General features: G+C 41.8%; 1 protein-coding gene across 1 annotated transcript in view; it reads left to right on the top strand.

The window, feature by feature from the left end:
* Positions 1 to 24,944, top strand: part of COL7A1 (collagen type VII alpha 1 chain) — a 360,938-nt gene that overhangs the window by 271,502 nt on the left and 64,492 nt on the right. The window contains exons 75-87 of the mRNA XM_082266262.1: positions 1,841 to 1,885; positions 2,016 to 2,087; positions 2,543 to 2,587; positions 5,575 to 5,637; positions 6,953 to 6,997; positions 11,535 to 11,570; positions 16,373 to 16,408; positions 16,506 to 16,532; positions 18,353 to 18,385; positions 20,411 to 20,473; positions 20,572 to 20,607; positions 20,721 to 20,801; positions 24,329 to 24,397. Of these exons, the coding sequence (XP_082122388.1) occupies positions 1,841 to 1,885; positions 2,016 to 2,087; positions 2,543 to 2,587; positions 5,575 to 5,637; positions 6,953 to 6,997; positions 11,535 to 11,570; positions 16,373 to 16,408; positions 16,506 to 16,532; positions 18,353 to 18,385; positions 20,411 to 20,473; positions 20,572 to 20,607; positions 20,721 to 20,801; positions 24,329 to 24,397 (651 nt within the window). The remainder of the gene's footprint in view (positions 1 to 1,840; positions 1,886 to 2,015; positions 2,088 to 2,542; positions 2,588 to 5,574; positions 5,638 to 6,952; positions 6,998 to 11,534; positions 11,571 to 16,372; positions 16,409 to 16,505; positions 16,533 to 18,352; positions 18,386 to 20,410; positions 20,474 to 20,571; positions 20,608 to 20,720; positions 20,802 to 24,328; positions 24,398 to 24,944) is intronic.

Below are 24,944 nucleotides of genomic sequence, written 5' to 3' on the forward strand. Positions count from 1 at the left end.
ATATATTGTACATTCACATCAGCCCCTGCCTTCAAGGAGCTCCATATTACCTGTTTTCTTCAGAACATGCATATTCAAATCCTGAAAAGATATGCCAATTTCCTCTAATTGGTCAAGTAGTGACCATATCTTGGTAAACACAGGTTATTCTGAACATTAGTCTCCTATGTTTCAATGAATATGGCTCTGTTCAGAGACATTTTATTTGTGTTTCTTTTTTAAATATTGCATTTAACTTCAGTATGATCCCAATTGCATACAGTATTTACATTGGTTCAACTTGGACAATGCCTGTATGCATATCTCATGCTTGAGGGACCAATGTGGTAGCTGATAATCACTGCAACAGTCGGTGCTACTACAGTGATCTTCCAAGACCTGTGCTGAGTGGCAGCCCCACTGCGCACTGACCCCAGGAGGTCGGTCACTTGGCATCGCCGCCATACAAAATGCCTTGTATTTAATGAATAAAAGGCATTCTCTGATTGGACGAGGGGGAGAGGATTGTGAAGCTACAATATCCAACTTGTCCAATCAAAGAATGCCTTATATGCACCAAAAAAAATGCAAGGCTTTCTGCGAGTGACGATAGTGCCGAAACATCAACTCCCTGTGGTCAGTGCGCAGTGGTGCAGCCACTCTGCACAGGACACGGAAGACTTTGGCAAACAATGTAGTATCACAAACTACTATAGTGAGTTCCAGTTTCCCCAGTTGTGCCTCCGGTATGAGTTGCTGTATGCATACTTCAATTACAATGTTCTGTAAGTGTAGCACCCTCCTAGGTAGGTGCCAGTGAGAGAGTATAATTTGAGCTCTGTCTGCTTACCAGAGGGGCTGCAGGTAAATCTATATTGTTCTCTGCCTACCAGAGAGCAGGATCTATTAGTGAGGTCTGCTCAGTATGCGATTCATTCAGTCTGGATAGTGTTTCACACTGGTCCAACAGGGAGACATGTTGGACAGTGAGAGGAAACCTGATGAATGGGTGCATAGGCTTTGATACAGTCCTGATGATTAGCAGAGGGCAGGTCGCCTCGGTGCATGCTGGGATACTGTATAAAAAGCTGGGAGCACATGTGCTTAGGGTCTTTCATTGGAGATCGGAGTCCTGGAGGTAGTGGGCAGCTGTCCCCTCCTCTGTAGAGGTGCCATGTGATCGCAGGAGGTCATCCTGAGGGCCAAAGAAGCGGTTGAGAGGAACTGAACCCAGAGGTCCACAGAATGTGACTGAGAGGTGAGACACTAGAGGCCCTTTGGTTGCAGTATTGTCAGTACAGGGACTTGTGTCAAGGGGCCTGACCTGAGGGGGGCCATCCATGCTCGTAGGATAGTCAGTGGACGGGTGTCAGCAGAGAGAGAGGATACTAGGGAGAGTGTCCTGAAGATAAGAGATTGTTCACCAAGTCATCTTGAAGGAAACAAGAGACTTAAACCTTATTCATCCAAAGTGGCAGGATGGATTAAGAGCCTGGCTGTTCCATACCTAAAAGCGAAGTAGAGAAGATAGAAGTCCTCAAATACTGTGAATAGTTAAATTGGAGTATCCTACTATTCCTTTTTCCTATTCCCATTATAAAATAAACAACAATACAACCAAATACCCCTGGACTGATTATTGGAGTGAGAGCTAAGAGGAATTAAGAAATTGCATTTGTTTATAGCCGTGTGCTGATAACCAGGGGGACCCGCAGAGTGAATATCTAGCCGTCCTTACGGGGGCAGTGCTACATATGCAGTAAAGTTTGTACTGGAGTTCAGATTTAAATATCCATTATATGTCAAATAATATTCTTATTTATTTGCCATGATTTGCAAAATTTGTATTTCTTTTTTATAGGGGAAAGATGGTCAGAGGGGACCGATTGGACCTTCGGGGCCCAAGGTAACAAGCGTATTATTTCAAAAAAGTTTTCATCATAAGAGCACACTGCAGTCTTGCAATTAGTGTTATCTTTTTGTTCCATTGTTTATCACATTAAGTGTATTTACATCGTGTCATATGCTTCCATTAGGGAGAAATTCTAGAAATTATTGCTTCTGGACTTCCTGGAGAAAGAGGATTTCCGGGACCAAAAGGGATCAGGGTCAGTACACGTATCATCAAAAAATAAAAATGTTACTTTTTCACAATAGACCAGCCATTTCCAACCAGTGTTCTGTGGTATCCCAGGGTTTCTCCAGAAATTGGTAGGAGTTCCTTAAGCTGTGTCTTATTTCCCTATCACTTGATGGTGTCTGCATAGTTCAGCGGTCAGTGCCACTTTGCAGAGTCAACAATTATCCTTTTAGCTGTCTTTTGGGGGGGCATTTGTTTCACTAACCTGCAATGTAAGGGGCATTCTCCCACTGACCACCAAATAAATATATTTTTGGAAGGGTTCCTTGAAACATGAACATTTTTTCAAGGGTTCCATTGGGGTAAAAAGGTTGAGAAATGCCGTATTAGACAATATATTGGACAATCCAAGAATGGAGCGTATTCCTCTTATATTCATTTGCAAGGCCATAAGTAACATGTTTTGTGTTTTTCTCCTGACAGGGAGACCCAGGAGAAGACGGAGGGAGAGGACCCAAAGGCGATAAGGTCTGGTTGTAGTAGTAAGTCTACAGAGAGGTCTTCTACCACCTGCCTGTCAGTTGACTCAGACTCTTTACTGCTCTCTTTTTCTTAAAGTAATATTAACCACTTGCCGACCGCCGCAAATACATATACTGCGGCGGTCAGCCCCGGCCAGGCAAAGTGATGTACCGGTACGTCACTAGCCTGTCACTCGCTCTTGAGCCAATAGCGGGCGAGCGCGCGCCCGCTGAGGCACGCGCCCGCCCTGGCTCATTCCCTAACAAGTCAATGCGTGTGACCGGCGGACCCGATGTCCGCCGGTCACTCGCGATCGTTCGCCGGGAAGGGAGAAAGGCAGGCGGCTAATGTAAACAAGCCGCCTGTCATTCTCCCCTGTGTAAAAATGGAGATCAGACGGTTCTACTATGTAGGACCGTTGATCTCTGTTTTTACACAAGTAGCCATGTCCAATCACAGTTAGAAACACGCCCCTAGGACACACTTAACCCCTCCCTCTCCAATACAGTTAACCCCTTCCCTGCCAGTGTCATTTTTACAGTAACAGTGCATATGTATAGCTCTGATTACTGCAGTAATGTCACTGGTAACCCCAAAAGTGTCAAAAATGTCAGTCGAGGGTCCGATCTGTCCGCCGCAATGTCGCAGTCCCGCAAAAAAAATTGCAGATCGCCGCCATTACTCGTTAAAAAAAAAAACACCAAAAATGACAAAAATCTTTTGCTTTGTTAGTAAACGCGATAACGTTTGCGCAAACCAATCAAAACACGCTTTTTGGGGTTTTTTTTTACCAAACATATGTAGCATAAAACAAATTGGCCGAAAATGTTAAAAAATTTTAATTTTTACATTTTTTTGGGGAATTTCATATAAAAAAATGTGAAAAATATTGTTATTTTTGTAAAATGAATGCTCTTTTTATGTTTATAGCGCATGATCAAAAAATCGCACAGGTGATCAAATACCACCAAAAGAAATCTCTGTTTGTGGGGAAAAAAAGGACATCAAATTTGTTTAGGTACAGCATCGCACGATTGCGCAATTGTCCGTTAAAATTCACGCAGTGAAAAATCGCAAAAAACCCCCTGGTCAGGAAGGGGGTAAAATCTTCCGGGGCTTAAGTGGTTAAACCCTCACTGAATAAAGCATTTTCCCTCTTAGCTTTTGTTATACATATAGTAATATGTCCAATATCGCTCTCTCTTGCCAAGGAAGTTGAGGAAGATGCTGGCGACTTACAATCTGCAGAATTTTTGCCAGCAAGGGAGCACCACCTCTTTGATCCATCCAAATTAGTGAAGGTTCTCCCGGCATATTTTAGTGACCCTGTTCCTGGTCTTACCAGGGACAGGATCACAAAACTGACATAGGCCTGAACCTGGTTTGCAACCTTTTCCTGGTAGGGATAAAGAAGGGGTAATACAAAGACTGAAATACTTACCTTTCCTCAAGAAAATGGTACTTCTCTGTCCGTCATGCAAACAAACAGCCTGGGCATTTGGTCTATTGATATTGACTCACCCTTGTATATTCACTGTCAAAAAACACAAAGTTGTAAACCAAAATCCATTATTAATCAAGTTCAAACCAATAACTGCCCCTCAGTTGAAATTTCAGATCAGGATGACAATTACAGTGCCTGGCTGCTTAACCACTTGCCGATCGCCGCAAGTACATATACTGTGGCGGTCAGCCCCTCACAGGCAGAATGACGTACCGGTACGTCACTAGCCTGTGAGGCTCTGGGGAGCGAGCGCACGCCGACGGCGATGCGCTCCCGTGTGGTCATGGACCCCCCCCTCGCGTGTGACCGGCGGACCCGATGTCCGCCGCTCACTCAGCGATCGTCGAGGGAGAGGGAGAAAGGCAGGCGGCTTGTGTAAACAAGCTGCCTGTCATTCTCCCCTGTGTAGAAATAGTGATCATACGGTTCTACTATGTAGGACCGTTGATCATTGTTCCTACACCTCAAGCCACAGCCAATCACAGTTAGAATCACGCCCCTAGGGACACACACAGCCCCTCCCTCTCAAATAAAGTTAACCCCTTCACTGCCAGTGTAATTTTACAGTAACAGTGCATATGTATAGCACTGATTACTGTAGTAATGTCACTGGTAACCCCAAAAGTGTCAAAAATGTCAGTCAAGGGTCCGATCTGTCCGCCGCAATGTCGCAGTACCGCAAATAAAAACGCAGATCACCGCCATTGCGCGTTAAAAAAAACAACAAAAATGACAAAAATCTTTCCCTTTGTTAGTAAACGCGGTAACTTTTGCGCAAACCAATCAAAATACGCTTTTTGCGATTTTTTTTTACCAAACATATGTAGCATAAAACAAATTGGCCGAAAATGTTAAAAAATTTTGATTTTTACATTTTTTTTGGGGGGAATTTCATATAAAAAAATTTGAAACATATTGTTATTTTTGCAAAATTTACGCTCTTTTTTTGTTTATAGCGCAAAAACTAAAAATCGCACAGGTGATCAAATACCACCAAAAGAAAGCTCTGTTTGTGGGAAAAAAAGGACGTCAAATTCGTTTAGGTAAAGCGTCGCAATTGTCCGTTAAAGTCACGCAGTGCCGAATCGCAAAATACCCCCTGGTCTTTCAGCAGCCAAATCCTCCGGGGCTTAAGTGGTTAAGAAAGGAACAAAGGTAGTCTCTTGTATCTACAGCTGAAACAGTGTCATACCATTATTGGGTTAAGAGTTGTAGCCACAGAGTTCAGACACAGGTAAGCATGCATGAGAAGTCAGAGTTGGGATTCCCTACATAAATAATGGTAGTCTCAGAAAAATGAGTCTGATTCTGTAGATTCGCTCCACTATGTAGTATGTCGACATTGAGGGATTCAAAGACATCTACACTAAATCGATCCATTCTACTGTATGTCCTTCTGTATATCTTCTCTTTGGCAGGGTTCTCTTCCCACTTTTTGAACCAGTTTTGGAAAACAAAACCAATTTTGCTTTTGTTTTTATTTTTCCAGGGAGCTGCTGGGCCCAAAGGAGACAAAGGTGAAACTGGAGAAAAGGGCAGAGATGGGCTGTCGGTAAGAGTTTCGTGATATGGTTTAATGATATCTACAGTTTGAAAACCTTCTGCCATTTTGGGCAAGGGGCTCACATACCTTTGTCTCATGTAGGACGCTGGTGCTTGATGAGTGGCCCAGTGTTAAAACATAGGAGCAAGTACAGAGTTTTCAGTCTTTTAAGTGCTCACAGATATAGCACTGGGCTCCTTTTCTTGCTGGGCTCCCAATAGCAGCATCAGGGGAGCACAAGGAAGGTCAGTAATCGCTAACTTACTGACCTTCCTTGTGCTCCCCTGATGCTGCTATTGGGTCTGCATAGAAGAGAACCTGTTGCAGTTATCTGCATGTGCAAAATACAGGTTCACTTTAAATTAGTGATGAACGATATAGTTTTTTTATTGTCGATACCGATATTTTGGTCATCAGATATCGGTATCGGCCGATATTGGCCGATATTTTCGTACATTAAAAAAACGTTTTTTTTTGTTGACAGGTACTCTTTTGGAGGGATCTGGGGGTCCCCTCCTCTGCACAAATGCCAAGTTTGGCTGTTTTGAATGCTGTAATTTTTTTTAATTTGGCGCCGAGTACACAGAAGTGATGTCATGAATGCGGCTTTGATCGGGTCTTCTCTTCGGCGGCCGTGCAGGCTGGTTGCCCGGGTCTCCCAGTGGGATGGGAGACCCAGGCGAGCGGCGGAAGGTGACGGGGGGGGGACGTCCCCTCCCACTCCTTGTAATGACAGCTGAGTGGCTTCTCAGCCGCATCGGTTGTCAATACAAGACAGCCGACCGTCGGCTATGGATGCCGGTACCGGGGGGATGCCTCTAGCTGCAGGCAACACTCCGGTACAAGCACTTTCCGAAGTATCGGCAATATCGGTAACCTCAGGGGCTAATTCCGATATATCGGGGAAAGTGTATATCGGCTCTCGATATATCGGCTTTGCCGATAATCGGTCATTCCCTACTTTAGATACAAGTATAAACAGACTGACTGCTTGACCCTCCTCTAGAATATAAAGCTTCTCAATGTATATACGTAGGCTAGCTGTAAGTTGCAGTCAAGCTTTTATACGGAGTACCTGCTTTGGAAACAGGACAGGAAGGAGAAGTTCTTTAGTGGCTTACTGAAGGGAGCGCACTTGGGGTGGACCATAATCTTTACTAGTAGACCAGGTTGAGGTAGAATCAGTGACCCTTAAGGCCTAGAGGTTGATAACCATGTACATTTTCCAAAGAGTATTTAAAATATAAATAATCAAAAATCATTACATGTGCTCACTGATATTTGTTCAATGTAGCATACTACATTTATGGCATTCTTCTTGTAGGGCGCTCCTGGAGAGAGAGGTCTGGCAGGGCCCGAAGGAAAACCGGTATGTGATGTTACAATTATCTTTATCAATTGAAGATCAGTGTATGTCTTTCCATATCCACCAGCACACCAATGCCAGCAAATGTTTTCCTCTTCCATCAAACCATTTCAGTCAATAGTTACTTCCACTATTGCAAAAACCGCTTCAAAAAAAGAGAAAGGATGTCTTCGCACTGCCCCATTTAGGAGAACATTAATCAAAATCATCTAAAATGTCAGCCACCTTGTACTAAAACTGCTTCTGCCATGACCAATACTTGCATGGGCCCAATTTGATTACCGAAATCATAAACTATTACTCACAAACCTTCACAGAAAAGGAAAAAAAAGTGGTACTTCCCCGACTCATTTCCTTAACCACTTCTGGACCGTTAGGATTTGCCCCCTTAATGACCAGGCCATTTTTTGGGATTCGGCACTGCAATATTTTAACGGAAAATTGCGCGGTCGTGCCACGCTGTACCCAATCAAAATTGATGTCCTTTTTTTCTCACAAATAGAGCTTTCTTTTGGTGGTATTCGATCACCTGTGTGATTTTTATTTTTTGCGTTATAATCAAAAAAAGAGCGACAATTATGAAAAAAAAAAATAATTTTTTTTTCACATTCTGCTTTATAACACCCCCCCCCCCTCTCCAAAAATGTAAAAATCTAAATTTTTCATCCTTTTAGGCAAATTTGTTTTCTGCTACATATTTTTGGTAAAAAAAATCGCTATAAGCGTATTTTGATTAGTTTGCGTAAAAGTTATTGCATCTTCTAACTAGGGGAAAGATATATGTCATTTTATTTTATTTTTCTAGTAATGGCGGGGATCTGAGATTTTTAGCGGGACTTCGACATTGCGGCGGACAAATCAGGCCCCTAACTGACTTTTTTGACACTTTTGGAGGGACCAGTGACATTACTACAGTAATCAGTGCTAAAACTGTTACTGTAATAATGACACTGGCAGGGAAGGGGTTAACCCAGGGGTGATCAAAGGGTTAAATGTGAGCCTAGGGAGTGTTTTCTAACTGTGGGGGGATTCTAACTTGTGAAATGATTATAGAGACCTGTGATCCTATATAGGAGGATCACAGGGGCTCTGTGATCATTTCAGAGAGAAGAACAGTCAGCTGTGTTTTCAACAGCAGACCGTCCTTCTCTCTCAGCGGGGAGGGATCGCAGCCACCGGTCCCGTGGATCGGCATCCCCGCTGCCTAGTGGGGGCGGGAGCGCGCTGCCGGCGGTGTGCGTTTGCCCCCCAGCACCACTCCCGCTACCGATGTACCCCTACGTTGTTTTGTGCAGCCAAGCCAGCTTGTCGCAGTAAATATGCGGCTAGCGGTCGGCAAGTCATTAAAATGTTTTTATATTTCAGGTATTTAAAAAATGCCAAAAATGTATACAGTGCTTTACATACTGTACGTTGATCATTTTCTGCCTCCAAAGAGCTTACAATATCAGGTCCCTATCTCACATGCATATGTACACAAACATAGTAGGGCCAATATTCCTACCAGCCATGTAGTGTAGGTGGAATCCCATGCAAGCACAGGAACTTCAGAAAACTCCATGTAGATAGGGCCATGGCGGGGATTCAAACCAGGGGCAGAAATGCTAGCCACTAAGCCACTGCCCTGCTCTACTCTACTTCCTCTGCACCTTCAGGTATCTGCAAAAAGCCCATTAGAAATGTTGAATTAACCCAATCAGATACAGGCTACTGCATCAAAACACTTTTTGGCCAAACAGATCAGTAAGAATGTATTTACCTAGCATAATTACTACTTTGCCTACATCACGTATTCAGTCAGGGATCATATAAATGCCCTCAGTGTTGAAGATCTATCAAGGGTTTGGAAGAACATACTTGCTTTTGTAGCAACCTGATTCCACCCACTATTTAATAACCAGTGCAAAAAGATTAGTAACTTCATACACGTCTAGATTGTTGCATGATTGATAAAGATATAATCCACCACCCAGGAGAAATTAGATATTTAAAGTTGGATCTCAAGCACACACCTGTAGGGGATACCATTGTCAATTATAATCAGATTTTGGTCAAAAATTTATTATATTGTATCACAAAATCATGGCAAGCAACTGGTTCAAGTTAAATTGACCGGTTTCAAAATACGAAGGGAAATTATCAAAACTGACGCAGTGCAGGCCAACCTGTTAGCTTCCATCTTTTATTTTCAAAGCTGAACTGAACAAGGTGTTCAGTGAGTAGAATTGGTTACAGACAATCAGTAGATGAAAAGGCATTTTTCATTTTCCCCTATTTGAATTAAATAATTGGATTCTGTCTGTTGAACGTACACCACTCCACCTGTCATTACAAAAAAATTGTTTAATTGAAAAGATTGTAAAGTTATACCATTGTGTTGTGTATTGGTTTTGCATTTGGAGATTGTATTAAGCATTTATTCAACTATATTGGTTACAATTGTTTAGATATTAAAGGCACATTAACCTAATTTTTTTGTAGTTGTTTCCCATGCAGGAGGATGTATATTCCAGCTATAGTTTTGCATTGCAGTACACTTTGTATACATCATGCTGTACATTATTACATAATGGAATTTGCTGCCCCCTTTACATTACATGCAGCACCCCACATCAGTCTTTATGCTTTGCTAAACATTACATACCCCAAAGAGCTGCACTTTGTATGCTGTACTATACATTCACAGGCTACTTAAGTCTGTACACTGTGGGTTTCATTTACTAAAGGCAAATAGACTGTGCACTTTGCAAAGTGCAGTTCCTCCAGAGCTTAGTAAATGAGAGGGAGCTCTGCTGACTTCCATCATCCAATCATGTGCAAGCAAAAATGCTGTTTTTTTTGTTTTCCTTGCCCGTGATTGGATATTTTTTGCAAAGTAAAGCTTCACCTGATTTACTAAGCTCTGGAGCAACTGCACCTGCCAGGTGCAGTTGCACTTTGCAAAGTGTTCAGTCTATTTGCCTTTAGTAAATTAACCCCTGTGATGTAAATTCATACCAATTGGAATTTCATTAGGAATGCAGAATACCATCCCATCCAATGAACAGGCATAGGTTTGCTAGCTTTATAAGACAGAAATACTCTTTGAAAGGTGTTTATTTTTAAATTTTGCAATAAAACACATGAACAAATCAACAAAAGAAACAAAACCGTATACAACGGTAAAGGCCAATACAAGTACAGAGGAAATACCGGTTCCCCGCTAAAACACGGCACGCGGCCGATAAGTAGCTGATAGGATACGGGGGTTGGGGCCCGACTCCCGAAGGAATCACACTCCAGAACATGAGCAGGGCCAATCGTGGCCTAATACCCAACAGTACCCCTTGTAGAGGCACTGAAAGTGTAACCTAAGGACAGACAACCAGCCAAACACTCACACACACCAACCACACAAACTCACACTCATACACACCACCACCCTCCACCATCTTTACCCCCTACCAGGGGGGGAGGGGGAGATACGTAAAGATACCATACATATGATAGCATCACAAGATGAACTATACCACCCAACTCAACGACCTACAAACTCTGGGAGTGTCCATCCAGAAGGAATCCTCAATATCCAACCAGGGTTGCCAAATTTTAGAAAACGTATTATGGCACGCCCTACTCTTGTATATTAATGTATACAGCGGCACATCACCGTTCACCATACTATAGAATTGTTGTACCCTAGGCGGCACAGAAATACTCTTTAATAATATATGGAATCCTGAAATCAGACTCACTAACACCTTCATAGAAACCTAAAGCCCAATTGAACTTTCAGTTTAAATTAGCTAAATACATTGCAGGTGCAACCAAAACAAAAGATGTTCAATGTTTTACAGTTTTTTTTTTCTAAAGCAGTCACAGCCTAAGTTAAAAAGCCTGTCCCCTGCCAGCATACTACAGAGAAGGGCTCTTGTTCTCTTTGTGAAAGCAGTGGTCTCTCTGCAGAGGTCTGACAAACCTACTACTGAGTTGGAGGCAAAGCTCTCCATGAGCTTTGCTGGTTGCAGAGATTGAGGTCTGACTCAGTGGGTGGCTTGTGAGACCTCTGTAGTAAGACCGCTGCTTTTGCACACCTTCTCTATAGCATGCTGGCAGGGAAGGGGCTTTTCTACTCAGGCTGTGGCATTTAGGCCTCATTCACATGGGTCATACTACAGTGTATGCTGTAGTACGCCCCATGTGAAGGAGGCCTTAAGGATAACAGTTCATACATTAATCCTTAAATGTTAGTTCAGCAATGTTGTATGTAAAGGGCTTAATGCCCTCAAAGTAAATGTGACCTGTTTGATTCCTTCCTGTTCTGTGTCCATTCCGTTCATTATAGGGCGAAAAGGGCAATAGCGGGCTTCCTGGCCCAGCTGTAAGTAAACCCTCACCCTCTTGGCCGTAGTTTTGCCCTTTGGCTTGAGTCGGTTGTTGGAGCCCTCATACTTGCTTTGGTCTGTCCCGATGCACGGTCACTTTTAATGATTGACCCGGGTTATGGTTAACTCATCTTTCCTTCTACTAATGATTTAGCTTGAATTAAATATATCCGCAGGGCATGCCGGGCTTCCCAGGAGTTCTTGGACGACCGGTAGGTGCTCAGTCTGCATGTGGCATTTTTTTCTACATTGTGAGAACGTGTTGTTACAGCAAGACCCAACTATGCTCTACAGTATCTGTGTTCAATGCTAAATAGCAATTCCTCATTGGAAGATAACTTCCCCTTGTAATTGTCCCTTAATGGTCTTCATTTTTTTAAGTTGATACAAAAACACCTTGGTTGCTGACCTGCAGAAGATGTAGTTCATAATGTAACAAATTGCAAATCTGTAGGTTCGGCCAGTGAAATTTCTCTGCTGTGACCAGGCTGACGACCCACATTGTTGAGAATATCGTCTGTTCCCACCCAAGAGACAGTTATTTTTATGCATTGCATGTGGGCTAAAAAAATATATATAGTATTATTTTTCTCAAATTACATATGCTGAAATTTTATTTTGCGCAGAAGCATAAGTGTACAAATGTTATTGTGAACATAACCTGATCTTAAACATATCTAAAGTAGTAACAGAGCTATAGTGCAGTTACAAGGTGCTTGCAAGTATCGGATTTTAGTTGACAGCCCAAGCTCTGTATTCCTATGGAGCTCCTCAGGATCCTAAGCCCGATATGTGCATAGGGCCTCAACTTTTGGCAAAGTCAAGATTAACCCCCCCCCCCACCCCTTTCCCCAGCTCAATGTCCCATCCCTCCCCTTCAATTTTACATTTTTTAAATGGGGGACAGGAACTGAGTTCTGGGCGGGGATAGAGCCCAATGCAAAATTAGACAAATATCAAGGCCACATGTGCATTCTGAGCCTAGGAACCGAAAGGGGTACCATTGGGGTCTCAGTTTGAATGTTAAAGCTGGTCATACACCGAGCAAATTTTAGCTGCCTCCTGAGGAATTATCCAACATTCACTCAGTGTGTGACCTTGCTGGCCACACTCTATATAACAAATGTCTACTGACTTTTGTCTGGATAGCCTACTAGAATATTTTTGGAAGAATAGCCATGGATCCAATCAGATGCAGCTACTGTTCACGTATACCATAGCTTAGCAGTGGGATTTGTCCATCCATGCTGTTTGGTGTCTGCATTTCAGCATTGTTGTTACATTGGAAACATTTTTGACCAGTTCAGGTTTCCATAAATTAAAAAATTTTAGAACTGCAAGAAAAAGCAGGTTGAGCTATAACGTCTTGTTCTGGAGATGGCATATGTCAGAGCACTGTATGGTACTGTACGGTAAAGTTGGAGTCTCATTACATCTTGGTATAAGGTGCAAATTGTTTAATGTAGGAAGATGTAGAAGTTGCTATTTTGAAAAAAAAAGAACAAAAAAAATTAGAGGATTTTTCCAGGTTCTGTAAATAATTCTTGGATGAAACTTTAGATCTAAAATAAAAAAAAATTGGTATTTGTCAGTTATGGACCTCTCTCCCCAATTTTTATCAATATCAGTACACAGTAGGTAAAGAGTGTATTAAACATGGAGACATTGAAAGCTTCTTTTAGTGGCTAATCTTCAAATCTACAGAGAATGGCAAGCTTTTAAAATAGCAGAACCATAATAACTCACAATATGCACTCCATACATTTTTTTTATAATTCCCCGTAAAGTTATGACCTTAGTATTATAAGACTGGTATCCTGCCATTGGGCCTTCTCTCCATCCTATTACAGCAGGAGACAGTTTATTATTTGCCTCTCAAATACTGGCATACAGTCTAAAGCATTGGTCTCCAACAAAGGGCCAGTTTACTATCCTTCAGACTTTAGAGAGGCCGAGCCGTGGCCAGTGGGAGTAGAAGATGTCCTGGCATTGGTAGCAATGCCCCATTGTTGATGTGAGAGAGAGGAATAATTCCCCATAGTTGGTGTCAGTGAGAGGAATAGTGTTCCATAGTTGGTGTTAATGAGAGGAATAGTGTTTCATTATTGGTGTTAATGAGAGGAATAGTGTTTCATTATTGGTATCAGTGGGAGAACTAGTGCCCCATCATTGGTTTTCGTAAAAGGAAAAGTGCCCCATCGTTGGTATCAGGGAGAGGAATAGTGCACCATCATTGCTGTCAGTGGTAGGAATAGTGCACCATCATTGCTGTCAGTGGTAGGAATAATGCCCCATTATTGGTGTCAGTGGTAGGAATAGTATCCAATTATTGGTGTCAGTGGAAGGAATAGTGCCCCTTTATTGGTGTCAGTGGTAGGAATAGTTCCCCATTATTGGTGTCAGTGGTAGGAATAGTGCCCCATTATTGGTATCAGTGGGAGGAATAGTGCCCCATTATTGGTGTCAGTGGGAGGAATAGTGCCTCATCATTGCTGTCAGTGGTAGGAATAGTGCCCCATTATTGGTATCAGTGGGAGGAATAGTGCCCCATTATTGGTGTCAGTGAGAGGAATAGTGCCCCATTGTTGGTATCAGTGGAAGGAATAGTTCTCCATTGTTGGTATCAGTGGAAGGAATAGTGCCCTATCATTGGTGTCTGTGAGAGGAATAGTTCCATAATATTGGTGTCGGGGGGACGAATAGTGCCCCACCATTGGTGTCAGTGGAAGGAATAGTACCCCACTGTTAATGTCAGTGGAAGAAATAGTGCCCCAAGGGCTGGATTAGGGCAAGAGAAGGGCCACATCCGGCCCCTGGGCTGCAGTTTGGAGACCACTGGTCTAAAGTCAAATCTTTTACTGGACCTGGAAAACCTCTTTAAATTAAACCTGCCATGAAAGTAACATAGCAGCTGCCATTGCTGAGCACTCTTTCTAAGAAATGCTTGCTACCTGGCTGTTATGTAGCCTTTATATATCTTTTATGACAGGTTTACTTAAAGCTAAACATATACTCTGATACTAACCCTTTACTGACCCTCTAAACAGTGCATGATGTATGTATCTTGTTGGAGCATGCCCTGAAAAATGACAGGGAAATATCAAAAAATTTTATTGAGGACATGTGTTAGACTAGAGGCTCTTAAATAGGGCTAAAATGAATTGCACCTTTATATACCAAGTAAAAGTATTTGCTTTCAATATATTTTGGCATAATGAATGTCTGTACATACTATCAATGTTGCTGTATCATTGTTACAATGTAATGCTGTCAGAAATATATTGGCTATTGGAAATATTAGCTATTGGAAATTTATTGGTGGTATGGTGAGTAAAAGCTAGTTAAAGCGGTGTTCCAGGCTCCCCTCTTCCCCTCCGAATATTAAAAGTCAGCAGCTACTTATACTGTAGCTGCTAACTTTTAATATTAGGATACTTACCTGTCCTGGAGTCCAGTGATGTCGGCACTGCAGCCAGTGTTTCCATCGGCTGTCGGGTGCTGCCGCCGCCATTGCCGGTGAGTGAACCCAGCAGTGAAGCCTTGCGGCTTCACGGGCGGGTCCCTAATGCGCATGCACGAAGCGCACTGCGCATTCGGATTGGCTCAGCGGCGGGGGAAGGAAGAGGGGGCCAAACTTCTGAGGAACAGTGCTGCAGTGCCGTCTCCCAGGAGTGGGGAAGGGCACCTGTCAAAAACAGGTACCCATTCCCCCCTCAAAGGTGCCAAATGTGGCACCGGAGGGGGAGAGGAAGCAAATAAGCTGAAGTTCCACTTTTGGGAAAATTAATAAATGAAGGCACTTTTTTCAATTGAGTTATATTGATGAGGGGCTAGAACTACTGTCAGGTTTTTTTTGTTTTTTTTTATGCTTGGCAGAAAATCAATCCTGCACCTTTACCCATTACACCTTGCAGAGTGTGCTCAGCCAGCAGAGACGCCATAAAGAACCAAAGATAAAAAATAGTCAGCATATACAAAAAATAACATCTCATTTTTTTTATTCTTAGTCCAAAAACTCGATCTTTCAGTAAAAACCACCAATGATTTGGGAGCACAGAGACCAGATTTATCAAAGTGAGAAGGTGAGATGGTCCTCCACCTTGAGAAAGGGGTCCTTACATGTATGTACATAGAATCCAGTTTAAAAAAGACACATGTTCACCCAGTTTAACCAACAAAAGAATAAAAAATATCCCACAGTACAACAATAAAGCCCTGGCAGCAACAACAGAACTTCCCACAGCCTGCATCAATAGACCCCCTTAACAGTAGATCTCTCCCAGCAACAACTGATCCCCCACCAGTAACACTAGACTTCCCCAGCAACAATAGACCGCCCTGCAGTGCAAAAATGGATGCCCTCCTGCTGCAATACATCCCCTAGCAGCCAGCATTAGTAGACCCTTCAGCACACCCTAGCACCCCTTGCATACATTCAGTGCCGAAGGTGCCGGAACTGCTTTTCCCCGTGTTCCTGCTGAAAAATAGCCCTGCTTACACTAAGTTCACTATATGGACCTCTTAAATATTTATACATGTTGATCATATCCCCCCTTAATCTCCTCTTCTCAAGAGAGAATACATTCAGTTCCTCTAATCTTTCCTCACAGCTGAGCTCCTCCATGCCTATTATCAGTTTGGTTACCCTTCTCTGCACTTTCTCCAGTTCCCCGATATCCTTTTTGTGAAGTAGGGCCAAAACCCCCAAGTCTTTGACACATTGGTGGTTTTTATCGCATAAGCTATGTTTTGCTGCTAACATCTCAGTAAATATTTGGGATCTACTAATTTTGGAGTGCAGGCCAATTTTTATCTTTGGTTTTTTGCCAGTTTTTTTTTTTTTACTTTTGTCTGTGTCCACGTTAGGAAGATTCGCTCTCTCTAACTGTGTTGATCATCAATGTCACCGGAAATGAAAGTTAGGGGTAAATCCAAAAGTCTGAGTTGTCACCAGAACTGGAATAGAGGGGGAATCTTTGTAACATATTAATTGTGTATTATTATATATTTGCAGGGTAACCCAGGAGAGCCAGGCCAGCAAGGACCTACTGTGAGTATATTTTTATGTTCATCCCTTATATCTGAATTTACATAAGATTGATTTTAAAAAAAATGTATTTATGGATGTTTGTTTTGTTCTTATACAGGGTCCCCCAGGACCTGCTGGACCAAAGGTAAGTAACGGCATGGACAGAGAGGACTTCCAGAACATAGCTGGCCAATCAGTAGCAAGAGTAGTGTTTCTCAACCAGGGTTCTGTGGAACCCTAGGGTACCTCCTGAGAGTGATATGGGTTCCTTGAGCAGTGAGCAAAGGTGGGTTGATCTCCCCACTACACTGACCACCAGTTCATGGAGGCAGTTTTCCTTAACAATGAGAGAGCAGTGTTTCTTCAAACCCTAGGGTTCCTCCTGAGGTTGACATGGGTTCCTTGATCAGTTAGCAAAGGTGGGTTGATCTTCCCATTACACTGACCACCAGTTCATGGAGGCAGTTTTCCTTAACAATGAGAGAGCAGTGTTTCTCAAACCAGGGATTCTTCAAACCCTAGGGTTCCTCTTGAGGTTGACATAGGTTCCTTGAGCAGTGAGCAAAGGTGGGTTGGTATCCCAACTACACTAACCACCAGTACATGGAAGCAAGTTTTGGGGGTTCGTTTTGAATAAAAAAAAGATGAAAGCGTGACAACGTTTCACAAGTCCAAACAGTTTATTACATGCAATTTTCTTAGGAAGGACCGATTTTTTTTTAGGGAGTACATCAGGGTTAGAAATGAAATGAGCTGTTAAAAAAATAAATCAGTTACAAAGATTACAATTGATATTCTAAATGCTATGATGGGTAAAGATACAATACAAAGCAATTTCCAGATAGGTACCTGTATAGGATAGTGTATGTTTGGGATCAGATTGTCATCTCTTAGATCATAATTGGAATGCGCTGAGTAGAAATTGCAAGTACAAAACCAAAAGGAATTCCCCTTGGGTGGGACTTTATAGGCACCAAGTTAACACACAGGAAAAAGATAATATAGAATCTTTATTAAGTTACACAAAATAAGTAAAAACAGTTTAGGCAAGCTGTAGGATACTTCACATATAGCAGTAGAACTTAGACCACACGGCCCCCGGGTTGTGACCCGACGCGTTTCGGAGTGTAAAACTGAACTCCTTCTTCAGGGGTGCCCTTGGAGGGTGGTCTGTAGATAATTGATATATAGCAAATTAATTTAAACATTTTCCAACAAGTGACTATACAGTACATTGTAGGTAAAGCATACACAAATAACTTACATAGTTCACTGTAGTGATAGGTATGAATAGCCTGCCTGGGAGTTAAAAACAAATGGTCAGCATACCAATGTTGTCCATCAGGGGTGCCGTCTGGTTGTCCTAGTTTAAATTAATTTGCTATATATCAATTATCTACAGACCATCCTCCAAGGGCACCCCTGAAGAAGGAGTTCAGTTTTACACAACCCGGGGGCCGTGTGATCTAAGTTCTACTGCTATATGTGAAGTATCCTACAGCTTGCCTAAACTGTTTTTACTTATTTTGTGTAACTTAATAAAGATTCTATATTTTTTATATATCTTTTTCCTGTGTGTTAACTTGGTGCCTATAAAGTCCCACCCAAGGGGAATTCCTTTTGGTTTTGTACTGACTTTTCGGGATGTGGCACTTATGGGATCATGCAACATGAGCAACCATTTTTGAAGTAGAAATTGCAAGTACACACAGGGCAAGATGGAATTGTCTCTTAGAAAATATGACTTTTACATATTGTATATGAGTCACTAACATGCACTTAATGTTTTAGAACTGAATTTGTTTTGAATTTTGCAAAAATGCAACAGGGGTCTTGCTATAGGGAACAGTTAGAACATAGTGGCATCTTCTGAAGCTCTTATTTAAGCAATTATTGGCAGCAGTCTTCGTACTTTATTATCTACAAGCAATAATATAATAAGAATGATGATTATTGTGTTTACAGGGCAGTGCAGGAGAGCCTGGTCCCAGTGTGCGGGTGAGTTGTGCAGGCATCACTATTGTTTCTGTTTATTCTATTACTCTATACATCTAGACCTACAGTACATGCTTGATTTTGTTATGTTGTACCTTGCTTTTCTGAGAGGTGAGCTGAGAAACAGCAAAATTAAAGCCAACAAAATCGTATTTTTTTGGTTATAAACACATGATATAAAGCAGAGGTGTCAAACACCATTTCATTGTGGGCCGCATCAGCATTATGGTTTCCCTCAAAGGGCCAGTTGTATCTGTACGACTAGATGTTCAGAGCACCCCACTCCCCCTTACATGAGATGTCAAGAGCCCCGCTACAATCAGAAGTCAACAGTCCCTCATCATCCCTTTAAATCACAGTGCACCCCCCTCACCTTGTGTTGCTGCCAGGAAAAAGCTGGGTGCAGAGCTGAGAAGCAGAAAGTGTAGGGTCTGGAGTCAGCTGCCGTAGTCTGCTGAATGCTGACACCAGGGAAGGCAGAGACGAGGGGGTGCTGCGGCTGCACAGAGAAATGCAGGATCTAATGGAGGATTTCTGTCCTCCTCTCTGCTGCCGACTGCTGAGGCTAAATGGGAGAGGAGACAAGGGGCTGCCGCAGTTACAGAAGAGGTGCAAGGGCCACATAAAATGGCGTGGCAGGCCGGATTCAGCCCGTGGGCCTTGTGTTTGACAGATGCAAAAAAAAAAAATAGTTTTTTTGAAGATTTGAATGTTGAAGTTTACACATTATTTCCTATATCCTCTAGGACAGTGGTCCTCAACCCTGGCCTACAGGGCCCACTAACAGGCCAGGTTTGCAAGATAACTGAAATACATCCCAGGTGATATCATTTGCTGCTCAGTGATTGCAGTACTCTAGTCTGCATCTCCCCAAGGTAATACTTAAAATCTGGCCTGTTAGTGGGCCCTGAGGACCGGAGTTGAGGACCACTGCTCTAGGAGATAGATAAAACTGGACCAGACTTTGAGGTCCCATGTGCCAATGTATTAACATGCATTGTTGGAAAATGGGCTTCCCATGCACCGCAACACATATTTTCATGGGCATATCCTTTTTTTAATGCACATGGTGGGTTATTATTTTGGTGAACTAAAGCAACTTTGCTTTGTAGTACTTTGTGTAGGTGCATTGGGGTACCATTCCAAATAAATAGCAACATACTACACCATCAGAGGTGTAATTAGAACCTTCAAGGCCCTGGTAAAAAAAAAAAAAAACATGAAAGCCCCCCCCCCCCCCCATGACAACTGGGGCCCTGTCCATTCATCAGTCCCAGAGCCCTTTCCTTAAGTCCAGAGGCCCTTCCCTCCGGGCCTGGGACCCTTCCCACTGATCCCATGGCCCTTTACTGCTGTCATGGTGCCCTTTATAAGCTCCAATTCACACTGCTGCAAAACACATTCATTTCAATGGGTGCCGTCCTTATCATTGTGACTCAAGCCGCGAGTCACACAATTTTGGGGTTGCAGTAGTGTGAAACGAGCTCTTTTCACATGTTCTGCAGCAGGCCGTCTTGGGGCCCCCCCTATGGTGGCAAAACGTCAGGGCCCAGTCACAAGAGCGACCTTTGCAACTCTGGTAGTTCCGCCACCGCACACCATGTATCATGCATTACTTCATTGCATAGTGTGAACAGGCTCATTTTTTTACCTTCCTCTATTTGCCTCACTCTAGACCAACTGTGGGTTAAGAGTACCTAATTTTTTGGAGAGGGGTCAACCTCGATGGACATGTTGTTTTTATTTTATTTTTTTACTTTATTAACTATGATTAAGAGAAAGAGATGGTTTCATTTTTAGCAGGTATAGAAAATCTTATCTGGCTACAGATTAAAATAGAAAGGCAATTTTTTGAACATATTTCATCAGAAAAATACTTTTCTAGCAGTTATCTGTACAGCGTTTAAAGGTACTGGAACTTTCATTGAAATATAACTCATGGTTTCTCCAATTGGTTACAGAATTATGAATCTACTAAATCCACCTACTGCTTATACTGTATCTGTTAATACAGTTTTCATTTTGCAGGGATTGCCAGGTCCACAAGGGGTTGCTGGACCTCCGGGAACTCCTGGCCTTGCTGGACAAGTGGTGAGAACATATATACACCAGTAAACAATTTGTTAGGTTGTATTGATCAGCAAAGTTCAGACTTAAATGATATATAAATGATCTATTTTCATCCCCAGGGCCCACAAGGACCTCCGGGAGTTGTTGGACTAGTGGTAGGTCTTGGGACATTTGCCCTCACAGCATTGCCATATATATGTTTCTGTGGTGAGGAATCCACTTTCTATTAAACATATCTAAAAAAGGCATGTTGTGTTTTTTTTTACAGGGTGAACCGGGGAAGAACGGGCAGCCTGGAAGAGATGGGTTACCAGGAAAAGACGGGGAGCCTGGGCTTCCTGGGAAGATGGTACGGTATCTACTAAGGTTTTCAAATCTTGTCTTTGTCTCAGGTTTTCCGTGTGACAAAAGAGAAGCCAACTGCATTCAAAATAGAACACTACTAGACTAAATGTTCTTATGTACTGAGACTCCAGTTGGCACACATGGCCTCATCAGGGTGGTCAAACAATTCTGGATTTGCTTAATATTTGTGCATTTGATATTATGGGGAACCCCTCAGGAGAATGTGACTTTATTGTTTGACTTTGTAATGGACATAACCATTGGCCATTAATAGGAAATCTCAGGGGTGGATCTCACTGTTACTGTGGGTCTTGGATATACTGTACAATGTATAAGAATGTAGCAACTAATTAAACTTGCTATCAAATGATATTATTCATCTAGGGTTGTATTGGAAGTCAACTAAACAAGTTTGAGCGGAGAAACTCTAGTTAAATATGAGAAATGTTTACTTAGCTGTGTTCCTTCATCAGTTTGCTACCTGAAGCCCCACACCAAGCATTCCTGCTACCTGTCTGCCAAGCTTTGGCAAAGGGGAGGTAGGGAGGCTCTACAGTTCAGTCAATAGGATCTTATAAGTAGCTAAAATACAGAACCAGGAAATATTATATGGTGTATCAAGGGTACAATGATCAGTCAGCAAAACACCAAAATTGCCTTCAAATTCGAAAGAAAGGGGATATTTATGGATCCGTAAAATGGATTGGTTTGCCCTATGTTGTCTTTCAGTGAACCAAAATTAATATTTAAAAGCTTTGGAACACTCAGACCTTACCATTGGACTTTGTACAATTACTAAATATGGCATGAGTTCTAATACAATCATATATACATACAAATAATATATTCATATATACACTTTTACATTCTATCCAATAGATCTATAGATGTTAGACGTGCAATTTTTTTTCCGGTCCGAATATATATTTTAATACATTTTTACTTATTTGGAGATTCGGATGTATCCAAATCTCCAAATAAAATAGTAACAAATTACTTTCATATATACATACAAATAATATATTCATATATACACTTATACATTCTATCCAATAGATGTTAGACATGTGCAATCTGTTTTCAGTCTGAATATAAATTTGAATACATTTTTGGTTATTTGGAGATTCGGATGTATCCAAATCTCCAAATAAAATAGTAACAAATTACTTTCATATATACATACAAATAATAAATTTATATATACACTTATACATTCTATCCAATAGATCCATAGATGTTAGACATGTGCAATTTGTTTTCAGTCTGAATATAAATTTGAATACATTTTTGGTTATTTGGAGATTCGGATGTATCCAAATCTCCAAATAAAATAGTAACAAATTACTTTCATATATACATACAAATAATACATTTATATATACACTTATACATTCTATCCAATAGATCCATAGATGTTAGACATGTGCAATTTGTTTTCAGTCTGAATATAAATTTGAATACATTTTTGGTTATTTGGATATTCGGGTGTATCCAAATCTCCAAACAAAATGGGAACAAATTACTTTGAAATTTGTTTAATTTCATTTTGTATATTCGTGTTCTAACGAATTCCAAATTTTCAGAATGATTTGAATTCGGATTGGTCAAAAAATGATCAACAAATTTGAATTCTGTGTAAAGAATAGCAGGTTGTTAACCGGTTGCCGACCGCCGCACGACTATATACTGCGGCGGTCAGCCCCGGCCAGGCAGAGTGACGTATCGGTACGTCACTCGCCTGTCACTGACTTGCGAGCCTATAGCGGGCGGGCGCGCGCCCGCCGAGGCGCGCGCCCGCCGCGGCTCGTTCACAGGCAAGTCAGTGCGTGTGACCGGCGGACTCGATGTCCGCCAGTCACACTGCGATCGCTCCTGTGAAGGGAGAAAGACAGAGCAGCTTGTGTAAACAAGCTGCCTGTCAGTTCTCCCTGTGTAAAAGTAAAGATCTGACCGTTCTACTATGTAGAACGGTTGATCTTTGCTTTTACACCAATAGCAATGTCCCTACACAGTAGAAAGCACGCCCCTAGGACACACTTAACCCCTCCCTGTCCAATAAAGTTAACCCCTTCCCTGCCAGTGTCATTTTTGCAGTAACAGTGCATATGTATAGCACTGATTACTGCAGTAATGTCACTGGTAACCCCAAAAGTGTCAAAAATGTCAGTCAAGGGTCCGATCTGTCCGCCGCAATGTCGCAGTACCGAAAAAAAAATCGCAGATCGCCGCCATTACGCGTTAAAAAAAAAAACACCAAAAATGACAAAAATCTTTCTCTTTGTTAGTAAACGCGATAACTTTTGCGCAAACCAATCAAAATACGCTTTTTGCGATTTTTTTTACCAAACATAGGTAGCATAAAACAAATTGGCCGAAAAATGTTAAAAAATTTTGATTTTTACTTTTTTTTTGGGGGAATTTCATATAAAAAAATGTGAAAAATATTGTTATTTTTGCAAAATTTACGCTCTTTTTTTGTTTATAGCGCGTGATCAAAAAATCGCACAGGTGATCAAATACCACCAAAAGAAAGCTCTGTTTGTGGGAAAAAAAGGACGTCAAATTCGTTTAGGTACAGCGTCGCACGACCGCGCAATTGTCCGTTAAAGTCACGCAGTAAAAAATCGCAAAAAAACCCCTGGTCCTTTAGCAGCCAAATCCTCCGGGGCTTAAGTGGTTAAGGAGCGGGCCGGGAAGCTCACGCCGTTTTTTTTCTGAATTTTTAATTGCCGACAATTTACATTTACAAATGTTTACATTTCTCCTGTCATTGGGGAAGCCGGATGATAGCTGATGAGTCGTCGGTTCTTAAGGACGCATCGGCTGACTTCCCGACCGTCTCCCTAACAACCAGCTTTTTTTCACGCAGAGTTCGAATCGGTCGAAGATTTTTCGACCGATTTTGAATTTGTATCGTTCCGAAAAATTGGAATTCATTAGAAAATTAATAAACAAAACGAAATAAAATAAAATGAAACTAAACGAATTCTGAAACGAATCAACTAAACAAAATTAACATAACAAATCTATCCGAAACTAAACAGATTTTTTTCGTTCTCCACATGTCTAATAGATGTACAGTATTTTAGTTTTTGTTTTCTAAAATAAAATACATCTTTTAATATGAAGATCGTACACAAGGGATATCAGTTAATGAGTTAGTCTCTCCTGCGCATGGGGGCGGGAGTCACTTTCCGGCAAGTGCCTGGCAAGAAACTCTGAAGGTCCGCCGGACCTTCAGAGCCCATGCGCCGCTAGTGTTAGCGGCTGCATGCAGGGCAAATATCTCCTAAACCGTGCAGGTTTAGGAGATATAAATTGTACCTACAGGTAAGCCTTATTATAGGCCTTATTATAGGCTTACCTGTAGGTAAAAGTAAAAAAAATGACTATACTACCGCTTTAAACAAGAATATTCTGAAGTGTCAACTCGTTTGGCCATAGTGCTATAGGTGCTCAATCAGTTCACATTGCCAAGATCACTACATACATTTCTGTCTTTACATTTTGGATGTAATTTTATCCTTTTAGGGTATTTCAGGTCCACCTGGTCCTGTCGGGGTCAAAGGAGAACCTGGAGAAGCTGGAGTTCCAGGAGAGGTAAATCATTACACACACCTATTTATTTGCTAGCGTGGAATGGCACTAAGCGACTGGCCTTTCTGCATTTAGAAAACAAGAAAGCTTATTAATAGTAAAAGAATATAAAAGCATGGTAAATACCAAAAACATGGCCAACCAAAAGGCAGGACTAACCGGAAATAGACATTAAAAGGTTTTTTTTTTTTTTTAATAAACACTTCCCTGCCTACTGAAACTCACCTTAGTCTCTCACTCCTCTATTGAGCCATTGGTCTGTTGGAGCCATTGGAAATGCCTGGTGTTTCAGAACAAAGGGGAGCTTGTGACCTTCCCCCATAGCTCCCAAGATGCAGTGCAATACAAGCATGTGCAAAAGTCAAGAAAATTAATAAAGTGGAACGCCGGTATTCCCCCTCCAATATACCTTGTACAGGGTTAGACTTGGTTCTCCCATAGATGGGCGGGGGAGGCCAGGAACACAACAAATGTGAGTTACAGTGGGTGGGTACATTTTTAAGGTTATAGAATATAGATGATAAAGTCAGCTAATCTCAAAAACATAAAC

This window comes from Pelophylax lessonae (genome assembly GCF_965119305.1).
Source record: "Pelophylax lessonae genome assembly, chromosome: 8".
Taxonomy (NCBI): domain Eukaryota; kingdom Metazoa; phylum Chordata; class Amphibia; order Anura; family Ranidae; genus Pelophylax; species Pelophylax lessonae.